General features: G+C 37.6%; 1 protein-coding gene across 1 annotated transcript in view; it reads right to left on the bottom strand.

Moving 5' to 3' along the window:
• Positions 1 to 2,697: 2,697 nt before the first annotated feature.
• SHOC2 (SHOC2 leucine rich repeat scaffold protein) overlaps positions 2,698 to 26,280 on the bottom strand; it is a 67,107-nt gene continuing 43,524 nt past the window's right edge. Inside the window, 7 exon segments of the mRNA XM_005239247.4 lie at positions 2,698 to 4,141; positions 4,143 to 4,264; positions 6,204 to 6,321; positions 6,803 to 6,940; positions 9,069 to 9,191; positions 10,490 to 10,678; positions 14,313 to 14,443. Coding sequence (XP_005239304.1) covers positions 4,055 to 4,141; positions 4,143 to 4,264; positions 6,204 to 6,321; positions 6,803 to 6,940; positions 9,069 to 9,191; positions 10,490 to 10,678; positions 14,313 to 14,443 — 908 coding nt within the window. The 3' untranslated portion in view covers positions 2,698 to 4,054.

The following is a 26,280-nucleotide window of genomic DNA, read 5'->3' as shown; positions in this document are numbered from 1 at the left end:
AAGACTCCCCTGATATGTATTTGTACTGATTCAGAAATTTATTTTTGGATTTAAAAAATAAAAAACAGGAAAAAAAATTCTCAAAGTTTTCTAACTGTTAAATAAAAGTTATTTCTCAAACTCCCAGTATTAAAGATGATACTTGAATTCCAGGTGACACAATGGGTTTAAGCACTAACCAGCTAGACAGTTTGAGTACTAATTTACGAAATCGTGTACATGAGCAAACACAACCTTCAAGAAGCCTGAACATGCACTTTCTCACACAACATCAGCAAAAAACAGACAAAACCGTAGAGAAAACCTAAATCCAAGAGAGGCACTGAAGCAGATATTCCACAACCCAGATCTCTTCCTAAAAAGAGCATATGAATTTCAAAATTTCCAATAGAATCTGGCAAACAGAAAAGTGCCAATCAGACAACTGTGTGACCCAACTTGACAAGCAGCATTTGCATTGCATTTATAGTAGACAACTTTGGTGATGAACTTAAATATGGGACAGCCAGAGACAGAACTTTAATGGGTTTACACTAAAAAGAAAACATTTTTGCCAAGAATTACCCAACAACTTTCTGTTTAGTAAATTTAAATGCAATATGTGACCAACATGAGTCACAACAGCAGTTATTCCTTCTTTTCATTATTTAACAAATCCTTAATCTGCTTTGCACCTTACTGGACTTCCATAATACTATACAGTCTATAGTACATTAATTTAGCTTGTTAAATCACAGCATGATTCAGCATAGTGTCTTTGTGGGGCACATGTCTATGTACATAATTTTATGTACACAGGCACAGACACATATAAAACTGATATTTTGTCTATGGGCAAGCAATCTAGGTCATGAGTTTCACCCGAAGTGAGGATTGTCACACTTTTCAATAACCCTTCTAAATTATTTCCCCCGCTATGGCCAGGGGGAGAAATATTTAATACAAGTATCTGGGAACCACCTGTTTCTCCATCTTGTTCTCAAAGATGCCGTAAACAATTCATTTCTTCACCTTGTCTGTGCTTTCATATATACAGATCCACACATAGATATATGTATGTATGTATACGTACATTTGTCAGGATGACGTTCTTTCCATTCATACTTTAATTGATTAGGCCAAACAAAATTTTTAAACAGGTATGCCAGCACGTGTCCAAATGAATGTCATCAGGCATTAGATACAATTTAGAAACTGCACCAGATAACAATCCAGCAGTCCGGGAAATGCAAAAGTCTTATGTCAGGATGCAAGACGGATCTGTGTACAGATTTGGACATAAATCCATGTATGTACTTATATGAATTTGTTCTCATCTATTCCCAATCCATGCCACATACTTAATACCTAAAACTTTTGGATAATTCTAAAGAATTTTTCAGATTCTTCTGAATTTATTTCTGCTGTACCAGAACTTGTTTCATGCTGCTTTTATTCAAATCTCTCTTCAGACACTGAAAAAATAAGCCTTCACCTCAGAATGTATAAAATCAAACTCCTAGAAGAGGGCTCAGGATTATCTGGCATTGCAACAGCCATACTAGTACAAAGATAGTTTGAAAAAATATCCTGTTTTTAATGTAGTAATGAAGTAAAACATAGCTTTATTTATTCCTATAAGTGTAATGAAAAGAATAGTTTGTTTCTAAGCGAGTGTAACGAGAGCTATTTTGGTAGCCAACTTCTCCACAAGAATTTATGTGAGAGACCGTCAGCTCCAATCATACAGTCATTAACCATGTACCTTAACAAGGTGAATAATCAACATATTTACAAACTAAACAAATCCAATCCCGTCAACTCTTACAAAAATGGGATTGAGGAGCGGACAGGGAATGAGACTAAGACGCTTGAAAACACAAGGGGTCGCCACTTTTGTCTTAAGGAACCATATTAATCCAACCAGTTTCCCCTAGTGACCTGAGGGCACAAATACGGATTTAGCAGTATATTCAGAAGTTAGATTACAGTCTTGATACTAATCATTTCAGCATCTTCATATTTTAACACCTTAATGCTGACACAGATTAACTTCAGGCAGAACTGTAAGGAACTAGCCTTTTATAAACTAAAGTCTAAACTGAAAAGCTACAGTAGATGTAAAAAAAAAAAAACCAACCCCCCAAAAAAAAACCACACAAAAAAACCGGGGCGGGGGGGGGGAGGGGGGGGCACTCGATGGGACAACAGGGATGGAATGGGATCAGAGAGACAGAGCGTGTGAGAAAGAACAGAACATTACTTAGTAAAATCCAGTGACATCTACAATAGTTTTACAGCATGTTCAAGCCCTCTAAGGTTTTATATCTCCACCTGCCTTCCATTTAAAACTTACTCCTTGTTAATGAAGACATATGACAAAACAGAATGTAAATAGATCAAGGCAATACATCTAAGTAAGCATGCCTGAAAGCCAGAAATAATACTCCCCAAACTTCTGCACGTGAAATAGATTTCCCATGGCAATGGTTGATTTGATTTTGTTCAAAAGGTACAGTCCTCGAAGTCACACTATCCCAGCAGCAATTCCAATGAGTATAAACCGAGTTCTTGAGTAACCGTGGAATGCAACCGCCTTGAGTTCCTACCCTCCTGAAAAAGGACAACTGGCCCTACAAGTGCAGCAATAGTGAAAATCTCCCTGAAGCATCTTCTGCCTTTTAAACAACCAAGAAAGTAATGATAAAACTTAATGTCCACTACTTACAGTGTTTCTCTTGAGCTACCAACATCTATGCACAAATGAAAAAGGTGCCTCTTTTTTAATAGATCGGTTTAATACTGAAAGAGATAGGATGAAGTTAAAAAAAGAATAATCAAGATACTGAACTGAATATTTTGAAGCAAGTGCCCCAGCTGTGGGGAAAAGTGCATTTAGTTCAGCAGCAAAACAGCACAGTGTGAAGATATTGTGCTTGGACACAGAAGTTCCATAATGGAAGGAGGTATAAGGCAAGTCAAGATATAAAACCGTAGTACATTGTTAACCAACCTTAAAACTTACATATATTGCAGTGTTTAAAAGTAAGACACATTCATTTATTGTACAAGGACTATAAGGAATCCTTAAAATTGCCTGTTGTAGTTTATGACTCAACATTGTAATAAAAATGTACATATATATTATTTCCTTGCCACTTAACTGTACTGTTAGACCTCATGGACTTGTTACTTCACAAAATGAAAAACGCTCTTCACTGAGTATACTCAACATTTTTACCAATCTGAAAAGGTTTACTTGTGCTAGAAAAGACCAACCGCAAAAGGCTCAGTTCAGATATGTTATGCCTGCAACTGATATCTCAGGGAAGCAAGACTTAAAAGGAATTCAAGCTTTTTTTTCTTTTCTTTTTCTTTTGTTTTGACTGCATCCTTTTCACCTGCCAGTTGTTCTGATGAGTATGTTTTTAGTATACAAACCAGTTGATAAAAATTCATCAGCAGAGGCATATAAATTCTAGATGATTGATTAAAACAGAGCAAATCAGAATAAAACAAAATCCAGTGATTTACTCTGACTGTAAACAATATAAAAACACCATTTGCTTCAAATCTCAAAATAAGTTAAAAGAAAATCCCAACCTCAGGACACATGACCCTTTCAGGTTTTGACACCAAAAAAAAAAAAGGGGGGGGGGGGGGGGGGGGGGGGGGAACAGAAAAGTTCATTATATAAAGGTTATACATTTCTCTTAACTGAAAGTAAATCTAAGCAAAACTATTTTTGTCCCTTAAATTTAAACTTTGAGTTCATTGGCAATTGCTTTAAATGAACTGGCATTTCCAGATTATTCAGACATCTTCCATCAAATTCAGCAAAGAAAACTTAGACAAGCTTTTTTACAGAATAAAAAAAATCTAAATGGCTATGATTCCTCTATTAGCAGAAACACATAATGCAGTCTTAAATTTGCCTTTTTATATTATTTATATATTTATATATATATATAATATAATATAAACCACATATATTATATTATATATACATATACAGACAATTACAACATTAATGCAGTTTGTATTTTGTACAGTGTATTGGACAATCCGATTAGCATCAGACCATGGCACGATATGGTCCCTGCATTTTTAGGAACTGAATGATGAAGGAAGGTCCTCCTGCAACAATCTGAGGTGGAAGGTGGGCTGAGCGGGCAGTTCTCAATACTCATTATTGACAGTTTGCTGCAAAGCGCCAGCTCAAAGGGAAGGCTGTGCAGATTGGGGTTGTCATTCAAATACAGTTCTTCCAGATTCTCCAGTGTACCTGGTTAAAATAAAATAATACAAAGTAGTTTGGCTGGGTTTTTTTGATTCATGCAGTTTATAACTTCTAGACAGAAGGTCTAAGTCCACTTGAAGATTCTTTACTATACAGACTCTTGAGTCAGTGACTCATCCAAACTCCTGTTTTCAAGCACAGCAAGTTTTCTGTTCACTGGTACCTAATCGAGAAGCAATTTGCTTTAGTTTGTATGTAATAAAAAAATATCCATTACTACACCTCGTTTAGATAACTACTGAACTGAGAATACACAGAGTAAGAGAACTGAGAGGGACTTCACTGTAACTGTTCAGCCAAGTGCTTTGCAATTGCAGGCAACATTGAATAGCTATCTAGTTAGAAGGGCCTAGAAAATATTTATACCACACAGTGTCTATTATCTCTTTTAAAATATCTATGCCATACCTTTTATGTAATTAGAACCCATGTATTAAAGACCTGAAGCTGTAACTGCAATGCACCACAGGAAGAAAGCATGAGAGATCTCTGCACAGCAGTGGATTTATTAAATGGAACAAACCCATGTGAATATTTTTTTCCTGAATTCAAAGTTTACAACTTGCTTCTACTACAGATACTGTAATACAGATTAACCAGAAGCTTGAAAACAGAGTAATCTTTCTTTCCATTACTCCACAACAAATACCAAAAATCAGATCTTTGAAATACACTTCAAACATTCAAGTCCCCTCAAAACATTCCCCACTTTCCAATCTTATATACCATAATGTCTTCTATAGCCTAAAAGACCGTTTAATCTTTCACAACAGAAAGCAGTAGCTGAGGCTTAAGGTATGGAAAACCAACAAAAAGGAAAGGCTATACAAGAAATAATGAGAAATAGCTGACAGCATGAAAGATGAAGCAGTCACATCTGAGAACAGTTAACTATTCTCTAATCTGTTAAGACAACCAGCTTTAAGAATCAAAATGTACTCCTTTAATAGTATTTCAAGTGTCCTTACTGATTTTAATTCCACAGCTTGTTACCACAGCATCTGAATTCTCTCTACTAACTTACAAACTAAATTACAAAGCTCCAAATTTAGGTAAGTTTTAGGCTACTCTCACATTGAGGCACACAAGATGCGCAGAAGCTGTTAACGGCTCTTCACTAAAGATGCTGGGAGACAGACCACACCTTCCTCGTCTGCACATCACAGTTTCTGACCACATTTTGCTTTTGCATAGCTTCTCCCATCATTTTTTCTTCAATAATAATCTCTAACTTTAAGGTTTTAACTTAAGTGCTCAAAATCATACTCTGGACCTATATGCTTGTGACCACCTATAAAAGAAACATGGGCTCTGAGTGTCAGATGCTCTGAATCCCACTTACTCTGAACGTCTCAAGTAGACAAAAAGAATCTTATACCTCCCTTTCTTTCTGTAGATTTCCTCCTCTTCACTTCCTTTTCTTACCTCATCAAGGTGAAAAACAGTATGATGGTCTATAAGCAGAAGTGTGTGCCAAGGGGTTACCATCAGAAACATTTGCTTCAGCTGTCTACACCTTACACATGGTTTTTGCCTACACCATGGATTTAGAGTAGAACCAGCGTGTTTCCTTTCACCTTCCAAGAAAAGGTCTCTGAGGTTGAGTGATTGATAATACGCAAGTTGTGGGAGAATTTGGAGAGAAAAGGGATCTCACCATTCCAAGTTAATGTGTGTTCAGCAGCCTTCTGCAGAAGAACTCAAAAGAGCTAGACCATTAATTTCACTACAGTTCAGCAAGATAAAGATCATACACTATAGTGCTGTTCCTGTGGCACATGCTTCACATCATGTTGTACATATACAGAAGTTTTTAAACACAATTTTGTGGCCTCGACTTATGAGCACAGTAGATGCCTATCTTACATGTCAGCAACTGCTTTGGCGCAGGCACACTGCATAAAATCAGAAAAAGGGATCTTACCAATTTCCTCAGGAAGGTGTGTGAGAAGATTCTCTCCAAGCCCAAGGTGCGTCAAATTGGTAAGGTGACCAATACCTCTGGGAAGGGTGGTCAACTGATTATTAGTCAGAACCAATTTCTAAGGGAAAAACACATTTTAAAAAATTAATGACTTTTTGCTTCGAATGACACCAAGTAACAAGATACATAGCTAATAAATTGATTCTCCAGCATTTGAACAAAAAAATTTCCACCCCTCAATAACATTTCGGACCTCTATTAAGCACCACTAAATGTAAAAATAAAACAGTGCATAGTAAAGCACGTGCCTAAATATAAAAGCTTCCATGAACATGATGGAAATCAGAGACTATTCCTGTGGCAGTATTGTACTCAGGCCACAACAGTTAAAAACTCCTCAGAATTTGTTTGTTCAATATTAACTGACACACTGGTGAAGAATTAGTGGGGACTGATTGTTGATGAAGTTGCACAAGATTCTTAACTTTTGATTCTATGTCCAGACCCAAATAGTTTGCCTCATCAAACTAGCTGTAATTAAATCAGCATGGTGTAAATAAAGGACGTAAGATATTTATCTTGGCCAATTATTGTTTCACCTGCAGATCCTTGAGGTAAGCTATTTCATTTGGCAAGGATTCCAGTTTGTTTTCCTCTAGATCTAACTCTCGGAGTTTCCGTAGATTTCCAATTCCATGGGGAAGTTTCTTTAGGAGATTGTTTGACAAGATAAGAACCTCAAAAAAAAAAACAAACACACAACCAAACACACAGAATTTCAGCAACACAGTAAGTACAGAATAAGATACAACAGGATCTTTTTATATTTTCAAGTAATGAAGTCCAAGATTAGCCTACATTTAAATTATGGAAGCAAACTGAAAAGATAAAAACAATAAAAAAATATTTTAATCACTGATTTTAAAGTCTTTAATGATACAAATATGACATAATTCTTCAAAATATTATTTTGCATAATAACAAATGCAAAGCAAAACCAAAGAACACCTTATTTCTTCAAATCACCAAAGAAAAACAAGTTTCTTCCTGGACTTCCCTATAATTTTGTTATGTTTCCTTATAGCAATCTCATAATCATGTTTTGCTCTATTTGCTGTGCTTGCCAAGTCCTCCTTAAAAAGCTTAATACTTCCTCTTCTCCCTGTGTCCCTTGGTTAGGAGCAGCAGCAAGTAAACATACAGATTAGAGCCCCTAAGCAGAACACTGCATAGGCATCCACTGGCAAAAATAATATTTGAAAACAGTCTCCTATCACACACATGCCCCTACTACTGTGTTATCCTCTTGTTTTTCTCCTCCTTTCTAAGTCGAACTATAAATACCCTAGGTTCAAGAAATGTATCCTTATTTGCAATGTCAATTAACAGAGTTACTCATTATGCCACAAGCAAGTTAACAGGGGTTACACTAGTGTACCATTTTTTCCTCCAGAGAAGTCTTGCAGTCCTTAGAAGTAATCAAGCCTCATAACAACATGTGAGTAGTAAGGTAATTAATTACTGGTTAAACAATGCTACTGTCTAGTTATTTAACAAGGCACATTGAAACACAAGGCTGTGAAAGAGCACCCAGTGTGGCCCTCACGCTAGCCACACACAGCTCCCTCTACGCCAGCCAAGGTTCCAAATGCCTGGCTGCTACCAATCCCAGTTCTTGTCACTTCATGTAACACGGAAACACCAAAGGCAGGATCAGAATGAAAAACCAGGCTAAAATCTAAGAGAAAATCAAAATTAATAAAAGCCAAAGTCTTAGCATTAACACAAGCAGTATCTCGGTGGAACTTCCTTTATGCACTACGATATACACAGAATGATAAGAATAGCAACATTTTAATCATGTATCAAGAAACAAAAGCAGGAACAGAAAATACTACCTACACGCAACGCAGCTGACTTAGCACTGCTGTGGGAACCTTCACTTTTGTGTAAACACCGTGCAAATAATTCTTTCTATTTGATTCTTTAATTACAGAGAAAAACAGTGCTAACATGTCTGCGGACCACGTGGCTCTCCAGCTTCAGCAGCTGGCAGACCACCAGCAAATCCAGCTGTTAGAGGTTGCTAACTCCCAATCACATCAATCACAGCCTTAACTTAAAGGCAACTGGGCCACTAAATAGCTATTACTCTGCCATATAATTTTTGCCCCAAACTACAGGAATTATTAACTATTCAGAGCAGCAGTCGCACTGGAAATTTGCCATTTCAAATATGCCATTTGCTATTGTACTTAACAGATTTTTCCCAGCCACTCACAGCTATGAATTTCTCTCCACTGCCCAAATAAGCACCACTACTTTTATGTCCCTCCCAGGCTGTTAAGTTTGTCTCTGCTTGTACCTTGAGAAACAGGACTAGGGGACACAACAGGTTTAGTTCAGTTTCAATCTACGAGTGTGTCCTCCTCTAGGGCTGACTATTCCCACCCCACTGCCTATGAGGCTCAGTGTTACAATTCGAGCCTGGCTGTAGACCATTTCATTATGTTTTTCTGAACCCTGCTGTTTCCATGCTGGTCTCTCCAGGAATCAGACTGAGTTCAGTGCTGTTGCATTTACAACACTAACATCCTGTTGGGAAAAAAAATTTTTTCTACATAGTTAAAAATACACAGGTACTTAGCCCTTTGTGCACAGGCACTCACTCGTCTAGAGCCTAAAGAACAACATTCAAAAAGCTGTTGACAACAACCATACACAGATGCAACACACCTAATTAAACAGCATACATACAGATATTTATTTGGCTTTATTTGACCCAAAAGTAATATTAATTAAACCTGAAGGACAGAACACCTATTTGCAGGGATTCACTTAGCTGTTCATTTACACTCTTCTCACCTCAAGAGAAACAAGCCCAGATACATCCTCAGGGATTTTTGTGAGCTGATTAGTCGCTAAATTCAGTTCTACCATACTAGTCCAAGTCCCGAAGTCCAAGGGGAGGGAGGTCAGCTGATTGTCCTGTGATTTAACATATCAAACATTTAGGGTCTGCGCTTGCAAGGAGTTGGCAAGGCATCTGAGAGATTAAACAAGCTGCTTACAAAATACTTCATAACAAAATAGTCAATTATTGTATCAGAAGAATAAAATGCTGATAATTGGCCAAAAGTTTTTTTAATTCCTCCAAACATAATAAATAAGCAGTCCCAACCTAGAGTTACAGAATTGGCTCTGTGTTAATAATACAAACTGAAATGGAAAAATTAGAATTACATAATTCTCAAGGTTTCATGACTCCCAGTAGTTAAATGTTTTTTTGTCCTTTCTTTACTGAATACAATGGAGGATGGGTAAAAAAAGAAGAGAAAATTCACCATAAACTATAAAGGTGCTATCAGCAATACTGGAATCCTAAATAGATACAGAGTTTGCTAAAAAAACAAACAAACAAAAAAACCCAAACCAAATCCAAACAAACCACACAAAGAAAATAAAACTTAATGGCTCAGAGTAAAAGCTTCTGAAATGAATCTGAACATCTTACTGCTCAAAATTGCTACAAATTTTATCTAGACCAGACACTACAAAATGCAAAAAAAACCCAAACAACAAAACAACACCCCAATGCAAATATCATACAAAGTCCTGGTAAACACGCAAAGTTACAAACTATGATTAAAAATGGTCTTAATGCAAATTGAGAATCCATTTGTGTCAAAAGATATTCTAAAACAGCAGCTGAGCTTAGCTACTGTTCAAACGTATTTTATTTTTTTTAAATAATTTGAGAACTTGAAATCAACCCATTCACAGCAAAACATCATCCCTTTTCCCCAGTTCTCTTCACTCTAAGTGTATGTAGCATAGAATTAAAGGTTCTTTTCCTGTGTTTTACTATTGCGAAAAGTCTCCAAACTTAGGTTTTGAAAGAATATATTAAATAAAGATATTTTACATAATTTTGTTTATAATCTAAACTGTGTTACAGTGTGTGGGGGAAGAAATAAGCTACTCTGCATACTCATGTCCAATGTGAATGAATATTCAAGAACGCTGCAACCAATTCTCTTATTTTCATTGTTCAAACTCAAGCAAATGTGACAACAGCTTAACTAACAAAAATAAGCACAAATTAGTAACATCTTGATAGTACATTTTTGAACTAAATACAGAATTGTTTCTATATGTGACAGCAGCAGTGTCCATTTTGGAGTGATAAATTAATTCCTTATATCATTAAGTTTGCCAGAATTCATGGAGGAGCAAACAGTGCTCCTCATTGATTTTACACACAGTAGCATGTTTCTGTGCCTCACCTTCATGTTCAGCTTACTTAATACTTTAGCTCTAGAGAAAATTCCAAAGGGGATTTTATTGATGCGGTTGTGCTCCATATTGAGAGAGTAGATTGTGGAGAACTGGGACGGGCCACCCACGGGATAGGACTGGAAGCAGTTCCTGGCCAGTGTTAAACTAGTCAGTTTGACAAGGCTGGATAAAAGACCCTGTAGAGAGAAGAAAACCACCCAGGAACTTAGGACAGATTTATTTGAATACATCTCTTTTCCCTCACGGGTCTAGTTATAAATGTTCCCCCACCGCCCCTCAAGTCCATCCCCTAAGTAAGTGTTGCAATAGGCAAACCAGCATTAAATTTGCTAAAACTTCCATCAGTGAGAATCTCTGCTCAGATCAGCCACTACCTTATTTCCCCCTTTCTCCTTACATACTGCCACACAAAAAAACCAAACACATCACATTTAAAAGCACAGGTTTGGGAGGTTTTGTAACTCTTTCCCTTCCAAGAGGATTTTTTTTTAATAACACAGTGCTCCATCTTGGGCAGCTCTGCAGGGCCCAGGGGCAGCAGCTGGCAGGCACAGTCAGCAGCGTGTCCAACCTGAACAGCAGCGTCTGCTTTGGCCAGTGCCACCCAACTGCAGCTCGCTCAGATTTGATGCCTGTTCGTAGCCGAGAGTGGGGCCCAAAGAACAAGTTATCGATGGCATGCACCCATTTTCAAACAGGCATTTGATAATTCCAGTGCAAATCTTTGTTAATTTAATAAAAATCCATATTGTGATCACATCTGGTAGAAGTTGCCTTTTAGGCTGTAAGAGTTCCAGATGATCGGACAAGACAGAGGAAAAGAATGGGAAGGGAAAGGTTTGGAAATTGCAGGGGTTTTTCTTGTTTTCAAAATATTCCTAAATAGGTACTATTCCACCTCCCCCACCACCTTAAGAAACAAAAAGCAAGAATCCTGGAGTTAAACTGGATAGCAAAGGTCACCCACTGAATCCAGAGTCTCATTACACTTTGCAATCTAATTAAGATTCTAAAATTCTCAGCAGCGCAGATCTCTGAGTTTATCTGTTACTTACGTGCCAAGCACATTGCTGGAACTGTGGAGATGAATAATGAGATCTAAATTACTGCTGTAGTGTCACCTTTGCTTATTACTAAGCCAACTTGATTTCAGCCCTATTTGCTTAAGTATTGCAGAAATTGGAGATTTATACATGGCGTTACATACCATAAATAATAAAACATCTGCAATCAGGAATGAGCAGTAACAAGATAATGATTCCAACCATATTCCTAATGCCAGTATTTCTGGATTGCAATTTCAGTGCTACATTTACTGTAAAAGCTTTAAGAACATGGCTTTGCTGTTTCACAAGGAAAACTTTGGCTATTTTTCTAAACAGTTCATTAACATTATTGTAAATAACACAGGATTAGACAGGGACTTGTCTACATGTCATGGTTAAAACTTTAAGCACTGAAATAGAGTTCTGGGAGCATCTCGGCAAATACCAGTGAAGCAATTTCCCCCCTAAAGACAAAATAATGGATCTTCAAGTCAGTATTAACCTAACCTAATCATTAACTAGTATAATCTTTGATTAGGAAATACTGCTTCTAGCTATACTTTAATTAACAGATATTCTTTGTCCCAGGGTAAGGCAGTCCCTGAGCTCTGTTACAAACACACTTTATTGCTTCAAATGGATCTTGGCATTTCAAAAAGCCATTTTTGAAGTCTGCTTCCACACAAAAAAATATTAAAAATATGTTAGCTAATACACTCTAATAGCCTAGAGTAATTAAACACATTTGAAGGGAAGCAAAAGAGCTTGGCAGTACAAAGAGAACAATGCTTTTATATCTATGAGAGCTGTGGCAGTGCTGCCTTCTACCAGCCCATCCTTTTTAAGATAAAATATTTATTAGGCATTGTGTCAGCAGCTTCAGCTATGTTTTGAAATTCAGAAGTTTCTTCTACAAATACCGTTCCTTGTATTATAGCACAGAATGTTTTACTTTAAACAGATTATGGTATATACACTTCTGCAAGGTAGCAGCTTAAGTGTTAACACATCGTTGACAAATATTCATGAAGGCAGCACAGCACAAAGAGTTTTGTATTATGACTGAGCATATTTTAAAGCAAGTAATCATCTCTCACATTAGCTTTTTGAAATTATACCATAGTTGCTTTTATCTTATGTCTGGGTGGGGTGGGCTAGCTTAGCTCTTGCCTTAAAAGCAGCCTGTTGGCTTTCACTCAGTAGCATTTTCTTAAATGATAGTTTTACTCAAAAATTTATTAAATTCTTTGTTTTCAGCCTATCATTGCTGATTTCAGAAATTTATCTGAAGGAAAGTAGTTAGTTACTGCACTTCGTTACTATGAGTACTTTGCCTAATTACAAATACATTTTGGTTTTTCAATTCTATACATAGTTTCCTATATACCTCTTCAGATAATATTTTAACACAATTTACACAATTTTAAAACATTTAACAACTGGTTATTTATGCACATTGCAGGGTGGGGATGACATCTTAGGAAAGCAGTTTGGACCATCATTAAGACAGAACAGAATATAATGCTGTGTCCTGAAGCCTTCATCTCAAAAGGTCCTAAGCAACGCAAGAAATATTCAAAATAAGAATCAATCACATCGGATTTCTCTTCTGTCATCAGAACAATTCTTCCCAGACACTAATGCTTCAAGTCAAATATTTTTCTCTGAATGTTTACTAGCACCAAAAGTATAGAGTATGCAGCTGAGCATCTCACACACTGCTGCCCTGATAGTCTCAAGAAACTAAGAAAACAAAAAGGTTTAAAAGGTGTAACCCAGCAGTTTAAATCATTTCAAGATGCGCAGACATGAAAGCTGTATTTTAAAAATGGTCTGTAACCTACTAGCTATTCGGGACTGTGAAACGCAAGTCTACAGAGGCAAATTTCAGACAACTCTAGAGAAGGAGTATACAAAAAATGTACAGATGCACTGGGGACTAGGACCTTCTGCCTCTTCACCCCAGAGCTAGCAAAGCTCTCTGTTCAGGGAATGTATTAATTGTAGAGATTGACAAAGTGGCTCCAGAACTACTAACTATGGACATTTTCCTTGGTCGCACACTAAGCTTGAAGCAAGAGACACGAAGGTAAGACAATCAAGTGCAGCATCTATGAAAAGAAAAGCAAGAAAGATTTCTCTTCCCCTTTCTCCCATGGTCCTCGCAGAGTCACTGCAAACTGAAAAATTATGGAAATTTTTATTTTCTATAACTGATGGAAGGTATGTCAATGAGTTGCCAGATGATTTTGCATTGGTGTCAACAGCACACTTCTCCACATTAAAATGAGAATGCTGAGGCCAAGTCACTGTGAAAAGCTTTACCCGCTCTCTTAAAGGTCATTCTTGCCTCAATTAGATGGAGAAAGATATTCCATTTTTCATTTTTCTGCTTTCCCACCTCCATGAAAAACTGAGAAGCACTTATCTAGCTTAAATGGTGGGAACCAGGACTCCTTATTTGAGGAAGGTTCTTCTAATGAGACAGGAGTCAATAAAACACACATGTATTGCAAATAAAATCACGTGTATTGCTCCCACTTTTGACTGTAGTTGTATGACATTCGTTCTTCTGTACTAGTTAGATACACCTAATATGTACAGAATTGCGACATTTCACGTTACACACATGTAGATTAAAACAAAGGTTATTGCTCAGAGTTACGATGCAAGATGAAATACTTTCACATGTTTCAATCCCTCTACAAAACACCAATGCCTTACAACAACATACCCACCCCAATCCACTCCCTCTAATTCTCACCTCCGGTAAAGTAGAAATGTTGTTGTTCTCCAGGTTCAGTTCATCCAGTTCACTGCATTTTGCTAAAGACTTCGGAATTGCTGACAGTCTATTGTACCTCAGGCCGAGACGACTTAGACTGGACAGATTTCCTAAAGGTAGGAAACAGGCAGTAATACATCGTTAAATTAACAGAAAGGCACAGAACTAGGTCTGCATTCTGATTCTTCTGTTGTCTCACACTATACACTTAAAACTTTTCAGATGGTGAAATGGAGCTATCATCCCAAAACAGGGGAGAGACAGATTACAGTGCTTTCCAACACTGAAGTCAACCATGCAGAAATAGATTGTGCATATTACATATTCTTCTTCAGTTGTGTGTAATACAGTAAGGGCAGTTGTCCTTCTGTCCTAATCTTTCTATCATCAAACAACTCTATCATTTTCCACAAGTCTCCAAAATGACTTTTTAAAATTACAGATAGCGTCATTCAGTGTCATGACTCATATTACCAGAACTTGGGCACACATCAAACAGCTCAGGTCCTGGCAAAACAACTTCATCTGCGGGGGGGGGGGGGGGGGGGGGGGGGGGGGGGGGGCGGGGGGGACGGGACGGGACAGGGGGGGACAGACCTTTAACACCCTCCAAAAGCAACAAAGTCTTTAAAAAGTGATAGGGAAAAGAAAAAAAACTTTCCAAGTTTTCTGAATGACACTGAAGGAGAAGCCTGATGGAAGTCCACAAAAACCTGGACAACAGCGCATGTAAAAATATTTCTGCATATTGCCAGGCCAACAGTCCCAGCTGATACGTATTTCTGTCAGGAAGAAATTCTTGAGAAACTTCCAACTTGAAAATTTCTCATGTGAAGCTCCCTTTAGCTCCAACCATTACCATCTAAACAGGTATTCAAGACCAAAATCAACTGCTTAAGGATGTCTTTGAACTATATGGTGCTGAGGCATTTAGACTCTCTTGCAGATAGTAAGACCTTGATATCCACTGAAAAGTCAACTGGCAAATAGTTACGAGAACAGTGCTCAGTCTTCTGGCTCATCCCTATGATCATAAAACGCGTCTGTGCATGTGCATACATCCCACCAGTGGAGCTTGTGAACAGATTCACACAATCAATCCATTCCTTGCAAAACATTCGCTATTTTACACTCATTTCTACAACCACTCATGGTATAACACATTTGTTCTGCAAACTGAAGTACCAGAAAGACATACTAGAAAAGAAACATAAGATTTAACAAATGGCAGCAGGAATAACCAGAAATAATTTAAAAAGATGAAGGCAGCTTAATACATACTGTATAACTACTCATTAAATAAAGGCTATATTAATGTCTAAGGATATGTACTTATACAAAGGTTATTGGAAAACAGCAAAGGAGGAAGCAAAAGTAGTGTATGAAATATGCTTGGAAGCAAAGGATAAACCAAAATAAAAATAAATGGAGATTGAAAATCAATACAAATGCTACAACGGGATCTGCTAGACAGAGGAAAAGGAAGTCACAAAATACCTCTTTCCTAAACTTGGTCAAAATATACTGTAAGACAGACCCTACATCACTGAATAGCTGGGAATGTAGCTAATAAAAAACTGGAAATTGGGAATGTTGTATGATTCACTGTAGTGACTGAAACTGAGATTCACAAGAGCAGTGAAAGTAAAAAAAACCCAAACAACCAAACACAAACAAAACCCAACAAACAAAAAAGCCTTCACAAAAAAACACCAACAAAGGATGAATTTTCAGTGCATAGCCAATATTTCACTAACAAGCTTCGTAACAAATTTCACTTAGTATCGTCAATAACTAAACAAAAGTTAAAACAACAGGTAACCACCCAGAGTTGCCTAACTAGTAACATCTCCCATTGGAATTTTTATTTATATTTTTCAAGTGCTTTCTTTCTGAGCAAGTATACAATTATCTTTTGCAGAAGCAGCAAAGAAAGTCTTCCCTTAACCCAAAAAAAGCATTTAAAACCCAGGGCTATCAACAGCTCACAAATCTTCAACTTTTGAGGTTAAATACTATAGTGCATCTACACACTAAAAAGAACAAATAAGACCTATTTTGATCCTACAATCTACTAGTATCAAGATGCACATTTGTATGTAACGTAGCTATTTCCTGCTGTATTTGATGAGATCTGCCATTGCTGGCTGTATAGGAAACTGGCCTCACTTGACACAATAGACATCCTATTGTAAGGCACCAAGATCATTAGGATTCACTGTTCTAGGGATGAACAAAGCACATCATGACTGCATTTGTCTGAATTGTTATTTAATGCTTTACTGTCAAAACAAACAACAAACTTTACACAAGATATCGATCCACTATTCTTTTTCACTACTTGAACCCTGAGTTAGATGCTGATCTGGATTCTTCAGGCAAAGAGAATGAACAGGGAACGGCTCTAGCAGACAGCATGATGCCAACTGTTGCTTAGCAATACAACGTCGCTATGCCAATTCCCAGATTGTGAGCACAGGTTGTATGTATATGGCTCTCTTCCTACCAGCAACGTGGCATTTCAGAAAAATGAAACAAGGCAGCCATTAGAGAGAGTCAAACTGTACCGTAATTTTCCCGGAGAGAATGACACATGTTGGCTACCCTCATGGCATTATCAGAAAGGAGGCATAAATAGCAGCTCTCAGTAACTTTTTCTTATCGTAAGTAGCATTTCTCAATAGAACTTTATCACTGTTTCTCTACTAGTTATCTTCCTCCTCCTTGGGAAAGGCATGCAAAGGCATAACAAAAGACACATCCTGCATGTACCACATTCCTTGTGATTGTTTTACACACCACAGCACTACAGACAGTTACTCCTGAGAACAAAAGCAGCAAGATTTCAGCTGGAGCTTCATCAGTAGCACCTCTCCCACCGGTCCTAGAAGGGCTGTCCTGTACCCAGCTGATGCAGGCAGTATGGGCTGCCTTCTCATTTCCAGCCAGAATTTATTTATATCTCATTTATAGCCATTTACCCTTCTGTCAACAAGACTCAGATAACTTTTCGTCCTCATCAGAGCTCATACTCACACCTCATTGTGAATGCATGTGGTGAGAAACCTTTATCAGCTTTTATCTTCACATGCTGGAGAAGCTAAATCTTACTCTCCTCTTCACAGAAAAAGGATGATTTTTAGAGCTCTTCCATCTGCTCAGTGTGTTAAAACTTACCTTTTGTTTTGTTTTGTCTTTGTTAAGGAATGCTCAGGTGTAAATATTTGCCTCCATAGTCCACAGGCCAGTATGCTCAGGCCTCCCTGCCGGCTCTCTGACCACCAAGTGACAAACTCCAGTTTATAACAGAAACTGTTACAGGTTGCTAAACAGCACACCTTGTGCAGTGCATGGTCAAAAGTGATCCCATTTACAGCTCCCTGAGCTCAGGACCACCTAGCTGATACTCATATTCGGAGCTGCTTTGCAGCGCCTACGCTCTTCTCCATCTTCTCCAATTCAGCGACTGGTTTCTGAGATGACACCGTATTAGGTACTTTACTGACATGCTGTCAAGTTAAGTCAAGAAAATAAGGAGAGGAAGGTAACAACTGATCACGATCAACTCATTCAGACAGTCATCAGGATCATTTGCAGCTGTACTTTTGCCACTGAAACCATACCTCAGCGGTTCCTCTAAAAGAGCCCCTCGCAGGTAGGAGTAACTCAGAAAATTCAGCACTTGATGTTCATGAACATGACAGTGTGATAACCAAACTGAAAAGCAGCTACTAGCACAAAAAGCAACAAGCAAAATCCTTTCCAATTTGTTTTATTATGAAGCCCATTACAAAAAAAAACTTGTAAACTCAACTGCCCCATCCGATGGTACTTCTAAAAATACGATACTGAAACCTGACTAAGCCCTAAACTTATGTCAGGTCTAAGAAAGTCACTGAAAAAATTGCTTTAGTTCAATTTCTGGTGTAAACAGTCACTCTTGTAAGTCAGGTTTCACACAGCCACCTTGTTTCAGGTCCATTTTCTCAGCAGCAAAGCATTCTAACACCCATCACCGGGCTCCGCTTTGCCCAGCCCTCAGGTTTGAGGCAACATAAATGCTGAATTCATAGTAACTTCACTGGGGTGACTGAATATCTTTCTCAGGGTTAGCTGCAAGTTACACCAAAATGAATTAAAAATGCAAATCCAGAAACATTAAATTAAACCCTGTTCCTATAAAAGGGACTCTAAATAGATGGTTTAAACTGAATTCTTTATTAAAGGTACCTCAAAAATATTGTCATAGAAAGAGCAGGTGTTTGCCAATCCCAAAACAAAGGGAAGACTTAAAATAAAGCAGGAAACCATGTTTACAAAACCACGCTTTTTAGAAAGACCACCTGAAGTAGTTCCCCAAGTAGAAGCAATACATCTCTTTCTTGAATATTTCAAAATCAAAAGGAACAGATATGTTAATAATTAAAGAAATCCAAACTCTTAATTTAAAGTCCTACAAGTGCTTTCTAAAGGGAGTGGCAAATGCTTTCTTCTTCTGACATTTACCACACCTCTTCCTTTCCCTCCCTTAGTTAAAATAATCCCTCAGATTCCCTATCCTTGGATGAAGGATCATTACTTTGTATGAAATGTTAGTGCATCATTACTAAAAGATGGGATGATTAGTCTGTTTTATATAACTTAGTTCATCAAGCTAGTTTGCTATAATAATCAGTTGCTTTCTCCTAAAAAACCCAGAAGTATCAGATCAATTTAAAATCTGCTCACTAGAGAAAACTCTTCTGCAGATAATGTTAGAAACACAAATTGGACTTACAAGAGTTGTGCACATCAAAACCCCGTAAGATTGTAATCAAAAGTATATATGAACCTCAGCATGCAACAGAGATTTGCAAGTACTTCCTACAAACAACATGGCACCATTCAGTATTTCTGATGGTCTAACTTCTATAAATATTCTTAGATTTTGATTTGACTAAACTTTGCACAAAATGAGTAGCCACCTACTAAAGAACATGTTTTACATGACCACAGATTACTTCATAGCGCACGGTAACCTTAATTCACTAAGGGATCTTCTTCTAAAAAGATTAAATGCCCTTTTGCATAAAGAACATACCAAACAACACTTCTAACAAATAGAAAGCAAGAGCTACATCCAAAATTAATTTAAAAGTTTAAGAAAAAATGAAATTTAATGTCAGTCTTAAAAGTAAATACATGAATTAAGCTCAATACACCACATCACATTAATTGTAGTGAGAATAACGAAGATAATACGGAAAAAAAAACCTAAAAAGAGCTTCAGTGAGTATGTTACAAAGCAGGTGGGACCTAAGGGCCTTAAGAGAGTTGAAAATTGTATAGGAGAGACTAGACAAGCTACAGATGGCCAGCTATGGACAGAGATTAAACACTGCATTCAAATATTTCAACAGTGCTCCTAGTCTAAAATAGCTGAAAGTCAAGAAGATGCCTGTATCACACTTTGTACTTACTATATATTAGTTTTTCCAGATGTCAGCCATATTCCATGACAACTGTTGAACAGTTGCACAGATTTTTAGGTGAAAGGAGCTGTTGACATGTTTAATCTAATCTCTTGTCAGCAAACCATTTCCCCTGATAGCTACAGAGTAAAATGAAAGGCTTCAGATAAACGATTTCAACCTCCAGTTGCATTCCACAAGCAAAGACAATGTCTGCCAACGTCCAGCACTGGGACAGTGCGAAGTGACTGGTCCAGCAACACATCCTGAAGGGGATCTCGGTGAGCACGTCGCAGAGGAAAGCAGAACAAAATCCCAGTCATTACTCATCTGGTCTGGGGGCACCTCCTTCCTAAACCAAAGCCTATAGATTTGTACAAACGTCAACTTGCAAAACCAATCAATCAACTGAGAGAGGTCAAATCCTTTCTACAGCCTGCAGGGCTAGAACATCCCTAACGTCTAATACAAAGGCTGATGTTTTAGGAAAACTGGGAATGGGAACAGATGGGGTTGGGAAGGCAACCATTCAGGAAAACTGCAGAAGAGAAGAGAATCCCTTCTGATCATTGCTACCAACTACCAAAGCCAAAGCACGAAATGGAATTATACTCTTCCAAATATGAAGGTATCGTTGAACACAACACAAAGCTTGATTTACAAACTCTGGATGTCACCGTTTTAACAGTAAAGTGCTTTTCAGTGTATTTTAATTTTTGTTTTCAACCACCAATACCTCCTGATATACCAGGCCAGCATAGGAGACAGATTCAGACTCAAAAATTACAAGGGTCAGCAGGGTCCAAGACCATAACTGTTGCCAACTGCATACACGTGAAAGATGCATGCAAGATGCTGGCAAAACATGAGTGACACAGGCTCAAGTATCTGACATGCAGCGCACAACACCTGCATAAAGCTAGAGGGCACAAACTCTTAGTGACATATTTCTGAAACTCTCTAAGCTATGAAAATTCAACTTCATTTAATATGCGTTCATCAAAATGCATGTAACTAATAGACCTTCTTGTCTTGATTCTGATGTGTTCCTTTGAATCACTCTTCCCTCACGCCTGCTTCTTACATAAAGAAAATAAGATTATGGGCTTTTTCTTTTTGCACTATACAAATCATTCTGAAAATGCTGAGCTGCAGTTATAATGTATCTGTACATATTGGTCTCTGCATCTAATTACTCTGTGATGGCATGCACATTCACTAAAATAAACTGTCCCCATCCTAGTCTTACCAGGCAGAATATCCAACCAAAATTAAAAGTATTTTCATAAATACACGCCAAATCAATACACTCAAAATGAATAAGCCAACAGAAGCTAGCCTAATTTTTAAAGAAAACCAGTACATATGTATTTAACTATATCAGGCTTGCACTGGAGATTTATTTATTAAAACAAAGGGAAGTTATGACCATCTGAAAATGATACAAAATAACAAAAACACTTCCCATTGCAGAGTCAAAAGCACTTATTTTGTGCTATCAAAGAAACCGTTGTGAAGTACGAATTGAGTAAAATGCACAGTAGCACAATGCAACTGAAATAAATTTATTTTTTTCATTGCTAGTCTTATTTTCCTTTTCAATTACTATTTAAAACCATTCTGTGAAATTAAAGATTTATATAAATTAAATCACACTGTAACAACAGTTTATACCTAACTGGCAATGCAGAAAAAACATTAACCTTTAAGTGATAGATGAGTTTAAGTCTGCTTTACTATATAAACTTATAAAAGGTGTAACACATGAATATACATTTATCATTTTAGCTAACTAAGGAATGTGAGAATTATTGTATGTAGACCAGAGATCCACCTAGTATCTTCTCTCCAGAAAAAAATGCCCAACAGCAGATATCAAGAGAAGAACCTAAGAAAAGGTGAAAGCACACCCTGAAACTTCCCCAAGAGCTGGGGGAAGATGCAACAGCTTGTGGCCCAGCGACTTCCCGAATTTAGAAGCAACTGACACATTTTTCTTCTGCATAATTGTCACATTGCCCTGTGAGCTTTTAGCATCTACAGCAACCTGTGCAAGCACCGAGCCCCAATGTTCCCCACCCTTTGCATGCAACACAGTCTGCTTTTTACTGGTTTAAGGTCAACACCTCACAGCTTTGCTTCATCCCTCCCATTCTGCTGTTGGAGGAGGCAGTGAGCAGTCACTTCCCACTTACCCTCTCCTGCCACTCACTGTTTTCTAGCCAATTTCACTGCTTTACATTTACTAAGTCTAGAATTGAAGCCAACAAGAACCAGAAGCTTCAATCCCTTTATGAGACCACCATGAGAACCAGCAAAGGCTTGTAATAACACAAAAATGAGAGTAAAAATGTGGGAGGCACTCCCTTCTACCATACAAAGAAAAGGCCAGGCTTATTGCAATTACCCAGTACTAGAAGAATCTAATTAAAAATGTTTCATTAACAGCATAGCCCAAGAAAAAAACCTTAGACAAAGCACTGAACGCCGATCGAATCTCCCGATGTGAGCCTACGGAAACAGGCTTGATCCTGCAAAGTACTGGATGCTCACAGACCAAAGCACTAGGTCATGTGATTAAATTTTAAGAATAAGAATATTGCCATCAAAGCTGGAACAGGAGATGTGCACTTTGCTCCATCAAAATGGTGAGTAATTAGTAAAATCAAAGTCATCAGTCACATATGAACATCACCCCCGAGCGCCAGGGGAGCTGCAGGTGCTCTGCTGGGTCTCATCAGGACCAGCACATTTGTCAGATGTTTCAGAGTAAGATTTCTCCAGCTTTTGCTAATCCTGCTAAACTTAAAATACCATTTCTACAAAAGTATCTTTACTAGGATTTCTAGAGACTTAAAGCTCTCAACCACAATTCGTATAACCTGAGATGTACCAATTACGTATGCCCAGTTCTGGTCACAACAGTTCATGTTTCATCAACTGTATGTTTTCAAAGGCGTAACAGTGCTCTCAAGAGGTACGCTAGTTAGAGGCTTAGTTCGTAGCACAATTTCAACCATCAAAAATGGCAAAGCTACTCCATGTATTTGCTTTCATAAGAGTTGTGATTTCAGCTTCTGAGCTATTGCCACAGCGAAGGGCAGAAGTATAACACAGGGCTTTGAATATGCCTCTCATTTTCCTAACCATCTCTCAGGAACAGTGCCATGTCAGACACTGGAAAGTGTGTCAGTGATGAATTTTTTGTGCTTTTAAAGTATCATTTTGGAACATTTACAACTGACTATTATTTTTCTTATTAAAACGCCAGTTGCCTTAAATGTCCATGAGTATGGCACACTCGACTACATTAAAACCCACACGTAAACACACAAAACTAGAAAATTACAAAACAGATGAAGAATCTGATTTTTTTTAAAAGCTGTAATTCTGTTTCTGTTGAATTTCTTTCTCAAATAAGTGTTTCTGTGCTTTTAAATAAGAAAATGTGAACACATTTGTACAGAATGCTAAAATTAAAAGTTCAAAGGGGGAACACACACAATGGGGTATTTGCAGCACAAAATTTTCTAAGCCAGTTTGTAATCCAAAGAAACACTTCACTCCACCCAAAATTTGCTTTCTGTCTGTCTCAGAAGTCCTATTATTTATTTTAATATAAATGGTATGTTCTTTACCTTCTTTTATATATATCTTTTGGATATATTAGTGTGCCAACTAAGTATACAGAGATAAGACACTGTGTAAACAAAAGTAGATTATAATCCCCCCCCCCAAAAAAAAACCAAACATGGGGGGGGGGGGGGGGGGGGGGCGCGGGGGAATCTGCAATTAAAACACTAAGCAGCTAAGATCCCGCTATAGTTTTCATTCTAGATTTGAGACGCCTGGAACTTGCTAAGCCGTTCCACAAAGCTCATTTTTCATACAGGAAGTGATCTAACATACAAAGTACTTCGCAATTTTCAATCAACAGAAATACAGATATGAATGTATTAAGCCAGTATCTATGAAGCAAGACATTAGGTCACTTCCTGACAACTAATATCTAAAATCGACATTTGTTACTGCATGAAAGTGTGCTTATACAGCGTTAGTTGAAACAAGAACTTTGTATTTTTACAGAGTGGGTATGTTGGCTCTGCTACCTCTGCAATCATTTCTGATGCATAATCCCTTCCCTGCCACTCCCCAGCATGTCACCCTCCAACATCCCTTCCTCACCGCTCCGGAACATTTCAGTACAGTATTGTTAGTCAGAAAAAAAGCTTCTTTTTTTCCCCCCCACTTTTTTTTTTATTATTATTATTATTTGGCAGATTCAGAAAGCTTTCTGTGGTAAAATCAAAACTTGGTTAGATAGTCCAGCCGTAAAATTAAAGAAGCATTGTGCAAGGTGTTTTGTTGAGAGACAGGGAAGGGGCAAGGGAGAAACAGAAAAGGAAGGGGGCTGTTTGTTTTTCAAAGCAAGTTGACAAAAACATCTCTCAAGAAAAAAGAAAAAAAAAAAAAAAAAAAAAAAGAGGCCTCCATCAAAAGAGTGTCAGTGAGGGAGGAAGGGAGAGACCTGGCAGTAATGGAAAGTCTGTTCCATAACAGGAGGCTCATAGGCTCATAATACATTAACTATTTATAATGAGCAAATATGCTTAGTCTTTTTTGTAGCCGGTCTGCAACCCCCACCCCAGTTTGACTGAACTGGGGAAACATTAACAACACTTATATGAAGCATACTGAAACCTGGGTGTAAATGTTGCAAAAGAAAAGCCAGTTGTGCCAAACACCAGGTAGATATCCGCGAGCAGGGAAGAGAAACTGGAGTGAGAGATGGAGAGGCTGGAAAGGCCGTCCCGCAGATGCATGCCAGGCAGCCACGCGCCATTTACTTGCTGGGTTTTTCTCAGTACTCTGTGTCTCTCGCTGAACAATCCTAACCACAAAGCAAGCTGTAATCTAAAAATCAAGCCACAACTTGCTTTAATGTTGAATCAAAAACTGTGATGACTAAGAAATAAAGCCAATGTTGCTGAACTGGCTACGACTGCCTTTTCTGAAACTTGTACAAATGTAGGTTGATTATTATCATTTAAGCTGGAGTTTAAAATTTTTCCCGTCAGATTTCAATTCTGGCTGCTTGTGAATTAAGTGGCACAAATACCAATTTCTGATTTCAAGTTTTCACTCTAAAAAGACATGCTCAGCTACTACATTTTGGTCAACAGAAACAACAGGTATTTTCCAGTGGAGCAAAGACTGAACCAGTATAAAGTTAAAGACACGACAGCACACTGCTGTCTCTTGCCATTATTCATCTGTCTTTGGTGGTTTGTTGAGCTATATAGCATCGATATTCAGCTCAGATAAGCACGTAAAAAGACAGCTATTTATGTTTAAAAATAAGTAACTTCAAAACACTATAAAGACAATGCAATGGAAAAACAAAACAAAGTAGGCAGAAATCCAGTCCAACCAGGTATGAACCTGACTCAATAGAAACCACCTAAGCTTACAATAACTTTCTGAAGAAATAGATGAGTCCAAACTATCTTGATTGCATAGTCAGCAATTTCCTATCTATCAGAAATTACTTAACTACCTAAGTAACTCTGTGCCTCTGCTACTCAAAGACTTTTCCCTGTAAGCACAGTCTTGCAGCACATTGTAAGTAAGATTTTTGTGGTCCTCTGAGAAGTTCAGTGACTGCCAGTCACTCAAGAACTCAGTAAATCGTACTGCTGTTCTGCACAAGAATCAACAATAGTGGTCTATAAGCCTTGACAATGGAAATCTCACACTTGCTTAAGAGAATTTTTCCCATAATTGCAGTTTATCCAAAGATCTCACTTCCTAAATGACATATACACTACACAAGTTTTATGTAAAGCAGCTTTTAATAAGACTTACAAAATAGCTACAAAAATAAAGGCTATGCTTATGAATTGTTTAAGTTAGATGCAAATTCCAGATGGGATGGAATCTCCAGAGTTTAAAAATATCATCAATTCAGGAAGGAAGTTTAGCTCCAGTGGATACTTCATCAATGTAAACTCTGTTCAGGTCAAACTTTCTAAACAAAAAGACACAGTAATGCCACACTTAACAATTTACTACTGTAAGAAAAGCCAAAGTGGTGTTCAGTGGTGCCTCACTCTTCTGCTCATTCACTTCACTATGTGTTTAAGTACAATACTGAAATGTTCAACATTAAATAATGTTTAAGTGATAACACTCATTCTTCTGAGTATATTCTGGTAACAAGAGCTTAAAATCACAATGACCTTGGGTTTTGTCATTTTAAAATCACAGCATGCATCTTTTTCTGACATCTGTTTAATGATGTAATTAAATAGAAGTCCTATTTCGTTGTTTCATCCTATATGAGATTCTGCAACTGACCAGGACAGCGTTTATTTCAGTTCATTATTCCCAATCTAAGCTGCAAACCCTCTGTATTTTATTGTATTAGGGCATGATAACTTTGTGGACTTGGAAGGTTTTTTTCAGTTGTTCTACCAAAGAGCATAAAACATACATAA

Source organism: Falco peregrinus, chromosome 1 (assembly GCF_023634155.1).
Source record: "Falco peregrinus isolate bFalPer1 chromosome 1, bFalPer1.pri, whole genome shotgun sequence".
In the NCBI taxonomy this organism is placed as follows: domain Eukaryota; kingdom Metazoa; phylum Chordata; class Aves; order Falconiformes; family Falconidae; genus Falco; species Falco peregrinus.
Note: the sequence above shows the minus strand (reverse complement) of the source record. Positions and strands in the feature narration are given on the sequence as shown.